The sequence below is a fragment of the Poecilia mexicana genome, unplaced genomic scaffold, assembly GCF_051168715.1.
Source record: "Poecilia mexicana isolate PSO_F unplaced genomic scaffold, ASM5116871v1 scaffold_10, whole genome shotgun sequence".
Taxonomy (NCBI): Eukaryota; Metazoa; Chordata; class Actinopteri; order Cyprinodontiformes; family Poeciliidae; genus Poecilia; species Poecilia mexicana.
Window position 1 is genome coordinate 16,708,158 of NW_028263379.1, and position 6,521 is coordinate 16,714,678.

Sequence of the window (6,521 nt, forward strand, 5' to 3'; positions counted from 1 at the left end):
GTTCTACTTTTTGTTCTACTTTTTATTCTATTTACAGTGTAAACTTTGCTCGCTGGTAAACTGTCTGCTTTATTTTGAAATTAAGCTTCATTTTCGGTTTCCGTTATGCTGGTAGCTTGATGTATCGGAAAACTGGAGCGTTACGAAAGTGATCTCATCTGGTATGTCACCTTTTCTCTTTTTAACTTCTACTTATATATTGATTAATAGTTATATTTCACATTTAACAGAGTAATAGAAATAACGATTGATGCTGTTACCATATAATAGCAGAGTTGGTAGACATTTAATGCTAAACCGGGGGGTAGCATTAGCAGCAGAACTAAGTGTTCTTCCTGTCAACTCAGTTTGTGTTTTGATTGACAGCTGGAATAATTTCTTATAATTTTTTTTTTTGGGGGGGGGGGGACACCAGTTTAATTACTCCAGAAATCGCTTGCTAATACAGTGGCTAGGCTGACAAGTTGTGGATATCAGTAGCTGTTTTGTGATTGTGCTCAACCCTTTGTGTGTGTTGTTGTTTGCAGTCATCTGCTGACAGATGTGTTACAGCTGCCCACCTTGACAGCTTCAATGGAAACACAGTGAAAGGTAAACACTGGAAATTAGTGAGGTAAATTGCTGGTTGGAATCATACAGGTGTGTGTTTTCACAACATCTGGGTGTAAAGGCATCAGCAATGTTTTCACCATTCAATCTGGAAAGGATGATAAGAATGTTTCAGAACTATCAAACATCCATCATTCTGCAGCGATGACAATTATTCTAAAGTGAAAAGTATTTATGACCTATACCTATCTTTCCTGGAATGGACATCCAACCAAATTGATTCTAACGCCAAACTGTGCAAAAAACGTAAATTATAATGTTTTATTTGGCATGTAAATGTCTCGTCTCACTGAAAACAACATGGCTGCACAACATAGTTTTGCAAAGTTATGTGCAGCAGAATGGCTGAACAAGAAGGGAATCAAGTTGTTGCAAATGCCCACTCAAAATCCAGACCTCTTCTTGATTCGAGAGCTGGTGTAGAACCTTGAGAGAAATGTGTAGAAACAATTTTCTACAAACCTTAAAAGACTGAATCTTCCTCTAAAACGGTGTGAGAAATGGACAATGTTACTGAAAACAACTATTAAGAATTATTGCTGCTCCTGCAAGCTGTGGAATCATGGGGTTTCTTGAGTTTTTCACTTTATCATATTAGCCACAAAGAAAGATTTTCATCTATTAATGCACCAAAACACGAAGAACCATTGTTGTTGTGGCCTTTGATCCAGGTCATAACAGGTGCCTTGTGCATTTAATGATTTATCTCTTCATTAAACAAGAAATAAGCAAACTTTAAATCGCTGCTGGGTTTTATGTCTGTCCTTGTTACAGGAAAAAAGTTGAATATTTTTCGTCATGCAGCTGGAAGCTCAGCTGCGACTATGTCAGAGTTGTATTTGGTACTACAAGAGTGGACTGCGGATGCTGTCTCTCAGCTCTGCACAAAGGCAAGTGTATCTACTCTGTGCGTGTGCGTGTGTGTGTGTGTGTGTGTGTGTGTGTGTGTGTGTGTGTGTGTGTGTGTGTGTGTGTGTGTGTGTGTGTGTTGAGTGTGTGTGTTCTATGTGATCTGTTCAGACTTAATTACCAGCTTGTTTTTGAGATACTATATTTATCCCCACAGAAAAGCTGCAAGCTACTATGACCTGTTGGGCGTCAAATCGGATGCCTCTGTGGACGAAATAAAGAATGCTTTTTTTGACAAATCAAAGAAGGTACTTCACTAATAAAACTCTGCACTTAACCAGCCACAAGGGGGCGGCGTTTTTTAAGATAAGCTAAGCTCGCTAACTGTTTTCACATGGAGCTTCCTGTCTGTTTTCATGGAGAAGTTTGAGTGACCAAGATAAATATTTGGTTTTATGGCATGAGTCTGCTATAATTTAGGATTGAGGCATCTCACTCCAGAAGTAAAATTAATCTCAGTTGGAATTTAATGTTGCACATTTGAATATATAGGCGTGCCAGTGGAAAGCCTCCCTCAAGCAGAGTATCTCACATCATTGACTCTGGCTCGCTCGTCCCACAGCTGCACCCAGACAGCAACCCGTCAAACCCGCAGCTGCACAGCCAGTTTGTGGAGCTGAACGAAGCCTACAGAGTGCTGAGCAAAGAGCTGAGCAGGAAGGAATATGACCTTAAGCTCCAGCATCCATACCAGGGGGGGCAGGCCTTTAGATCAACATCTGGTCACACAGTATACAGAAGGTAAGGCCTCACACTGTACTGGTCGGTGCTCTGCTGCAGCATTTGACTTGTGAAGATGTCTAAAAGCCTAAACAAATATCCAATCTTTTGTTGCAGTAGCTGTATCTCACCTAGAAAACCTTTAGAAAAACCAAACCTTTTATTCTCAGTATATTTATAAAGTTTCACACAGTTTCAGGCAAAGTCCCTTTAAAATGAATCTAACAAGCATTTTTTATGTTGCTTATACCTTAATTTTTTTATTTGAACTGCGTTTTTAGGACTTTCTAATTAATAATTTGTGATTCTCCGTTTCTCTAATTGAAAAAATAAAACGCACCACCGAGGCCCATTCTTTATATTTACTACTCAAACCAGGAAAGACAAGAGAGCCTGCCATTAGAGTTAGGCAGATGTGTGTTGGTAAACATCTCCAACGCACATCAGAGCGTTGCGATAAAGAACATTAACATTTTTTAACGTTGGCGTATTTAAAAAATGTTTTTGTGTCATGGGGACAAAGAGGAGACAGCTGGACTTTAGCCATATTGGAGCTCCTATTTAAAAGACAAATTTGTTGCTCTTTAGAAAAACACAGCAAAGAGTGGCATCTTCTGGTCTCCAACTGTTCATGGTACCTTTTAGATCATATTTGCAGTATGTGCCAGCAATAAAACTTCTCCTCTTTCCTACCATCACAAACATAAAGGTGGAGTTCACTAAATGCCACAGGGTCTTTAACTGGAATTGCATGGTTTGTTTAGGTTAGGAGTTAGCAACAAACTCTCCAGGTGGGTTTAATGTTCAACAAAACCAGTTCATATTCACTGTTAATCACAGTTCAGGATCTGTGATGCCGAGGGGCTGTTTTGCTGCAAAACGCTCTACGAGTTTTGTCAGATTGCAAAGCACTGTGAACTCTCTGAACTTTAAAAACATAACAATATTTTTTAAAATAAAAATCTGGTGGCCTGTACCAGAAAACTGCATCATAAGTTGACTTTATCATAAGCCTCTTAATGCATGTTTACCAGCGGACCCAATAACTGTAGTTATTATTGCATGCTTGTATATATCTTATATCCTTTGAGGTCATGACTTCAGATTAAACGGCTTGTTATGACCTGAATGACTGGTAGGTCAGAGAAATACGTGGCTAAACAAAGTTTCTCTGAAAATTAAAATCAAAACTGGATGAACTGAGACTTGATGTAATTAGTTCTCGTAGGCTCCCTCGAGTTCTGTGAGCTAATATAGAAAATACGCCTGACCTAAAAAGCCACGGCTGTGATTTTGGCACAAATGCAGTGCTTTAAAGCTGGCAGAAAAGCATCTTTTCACGCTCTAACATTTAAAAAAAGAGAAAAACAAAAATCATCAACCTCACAGGTGATTAAAATATCTGATGTTCTTTTTGTCGGGAGAGAAAACGAAAAGTTGTTGAGATTTATGTGCATTTCAGCTCAGTTGCTCCCCTCCGATCGCCTCTTTTCGGTCTCTTAGTGTCACTTCTGATCATTACCAGTGTATTTCTCTTCTCTCCTTCTCCCAGCACTACTACTAACGATAACGTTCGCTACTGGGAGCAGTTTCGTCATGCCCAGTCTCCGGAGGCGACTGCAGAGGAGAGGGAGCAGAAGAGGAAGAGGAACTTCAGGCTGGTGATTTACTGTCTCATCACGATGGGACTCAGCCTTGGAGCGCATGCGGTCTTCTTTAGGTAGCTATCTCCATACCTCATGCTGAAATATTCAGGCCTCTCTATTAAAAAAACCACAATTTTTTTTTTTTTTATTGCACGGTTAAGTAGGGTGTTTTCCTGCATGCCTCTGTGCCATGTGCTCTGGCACAACCTCGCCACTCATTTCCTCGTATTTGTTTCCACACAATGACTCTGTGCCTCTTTTGTTTGCTGAGATTCACTTCTTTGTGAATTTGAGCAGCTGTTATAACAGCTGAACAAACTCATAAACTCAGGGGGGGGGGTCTCAGGTCAAGCAAACAGCGAGCAGTTGTTTCTCCAACTTTTTCAGGAAACTGGAGGAAGTTCACAATAGCTTCATGGACGAGAAAGACAGAGCCATCACAGAAATCTACAACGAAGCCAAAGAGAGAGCCAGGTGAGCGCACCGCCTTCCGAGCGCTGAGTGTCTGGCGCTGGAGGCTGACTCTCCGGTCTGCTCTCTTCCAGGGTCAACGGTTTCAAGAAGCAGACAGAAATCCTGCGGCAGAAGCACGCTGACTTTCAGGAGAAAGTGAAAATGAGTAAGGGCGGACCGGAGAAGTAGGAGCGTCTCCTCCTGCGGTCTCCTGCAGAATGAAAACGTGGAGGAACTCGCTTTAGTTTTGCGACTGGTAGAGGTTATTTTTCCAGCTTTCTGCTTGAACTCGGGTCAGGATGGGGATGTGGGATTCTTTCCTTTGGCCACATATGTGTTGCTGATACAACACGCTCAGGTACACAGTGCCTTGCAAATCTACTCAAACCCCCTTCAATTTTTACCCATTTTGTCACGTTACAAACACAAAATTCAGTGTGTTTTACTGAGATTCCATGTTATGATTGATTAACACGTGAAGGGGAAGGAAAACTCTGAATTTTATTGAAGCTTTTAACTTTACCGCAGATATTTGTTGATGTTGGGTCTGTTGTAGCTGTGCACACGAAGAGACTTAAAATCAATGTTCCTCTTTCTTCTGTATTGCATTGGAACTAGGTCTGAACTTTGACTAGGCCATTCTAACACATGAATTTAATCTAAACCTTTTCAATGTAGCTCTGGCTGCACTTTGGCTAGAAGGTGAACCTCCACCACCGGCCTGCAGCGTTTTGCAGCCTCCAACAGGTTTTCCTTCAGTGTTGACCAGCGTCCCAGTCCCTGCTGAGGAACAGCGTCTCCACAGCATGATGCTGCCACAGCCATGTTTCTCTGTGAAGATGGTTTGCTACCAGGAGAGACACAGTCTTGGCTTTCACATGTTGTGTTTTGTGTAAAGGCCAGAACGTTTAACTTTGGTCTAGATTTGTTAGACAACTTTCTTCTATAGGTTTGCTGTTACTTCAAACAGGACTACTTGTGTCTATCTCACAATTACTTTTTTCTTGTCACTCTTCCATTAATCTCAGATTTGTGGAGTGCATGATAGTTGTCCTATTGACAGATTCTCCCACCTGAGATGTGGATCTCTGCAGCTCCTCCAGAGATCTATGCTGCTTATCTGATTAATGTTCTCCTTTCCTGGTCTGTTAGTTTAAGTGGATGGATGAAAGGGAAGAAAACAAATGCACTCCACACTTTTCAGCTTTTTATTTGAGTATTGCCCCCCCCCTCCTTGTACTGTAAAGTTGTTGGCCTGTAAATCCATTGAAGTCTGGTTGTAATGTGACAAAATGTGAACAAGTCAGTTTTTCAAGGCACTTGACATCACCGGGTTACTCTGCTGAACTATTTATGGTTTATGAATTATTTGAGATGTGAGCTTGCACTTTTCTTCACAGACCTCTTTAGTGTTCGCACAATAAAAAAAGAATGATTTTTCTTTCTTTTTATTCTTTTTATTCATATTCATATTTCATATTTCATATTTCTCAAATATGAATTATTTGAGATGTGAGCTTGCACTTTTCTTCACAGACCTCTTTAGTGTTCGCACAATAAAAAAAGAATGATTTTTCTTTTTTAATTATTGTTTTCAGCCTGATCTCTGATGGCTGATCAGAATTATAGAGGATCTCATGAACACCAGGAGGTTTCTAAAAGAAGCTGATTGGTTCATCGACATCCTTAAGGATGACTCGTCACGTTTTGGACAGAGCGTAGAGAGGGGAACGTTTTTCAGGTTAACCGCAACCTGAGTTCTCAGCTGTTTTATATTTGACTCATCTGCAGGGATGCTCTGCATTTTTACCCATAACTCATGCTTGTTTTTTTAAACAGACATGATAAACGACCAATGTTATATCTTTTTACTTATAGTCAGTTTTAATAATGACACTGCAAAAGTGTGTATTTTATGGAAATAAGCAACAAAAAACAGCAAATAAGTGATTGTAATGTGAAATCCAGAGCCAAAATTGACCATTCTGCCTCTCTGATTTTATTTTGGAATTAGAGAGATAGTTTTGTGTTTATCTGTCTTTGGATGAAGGCCTTATGTATTTTCCCTACAGGGACGCCAGAGAGGAGCGATTAAAACATCAATTTATTTCTCATCAGTATTTTCTTCTTGTCTGCTTTGTTGAAAAAGACGCCGCTTTGTTAAAAAAAGTCATATTTTTCAGA

At 40.2% G+C, this 6,521-nt stretch overlaps 1 protein-coding gene across 1 annotated transcript; it reads left to right on the forward strand.

The window, feature by feature from the left end:
- The first annotated feature begins 90 nt into the window (after nucleotides 1-90).
- On the forward strand, nucleotides 91-6,454 carry dnajc4 (DnaJ (Hsp40) homolog, subfamily C, member 4). Its single transcript, XM_088009490.1, has 8 exons — nucleotides 91-161; nucleotides 528-591; nucleotides 1,384-1,499; nucleotides 1,676-1,766; nucleotides 2,081-2,259; nucleotides 3,791-3,958; nucleotides 4,272-4,358; nucleotides 4,430-6,454. The coding sequence occupies exons 3-8, from the start codon at nucleotides 1,408-1,410 to the stop codon at nucleotides 4,524-4,526; spliced, it is 714 nt and encodes a 237-aa protein (XP_087865616.1). The 5' UTR covers nucleotides 91-161; nucleotides 528-591; nucleotides 1,384-1,407; the 3' UTR covers nucleotides 4,527-6,454.
- Nucleotides 6,455-6,521: the final 67 nt, after the last annotated feature.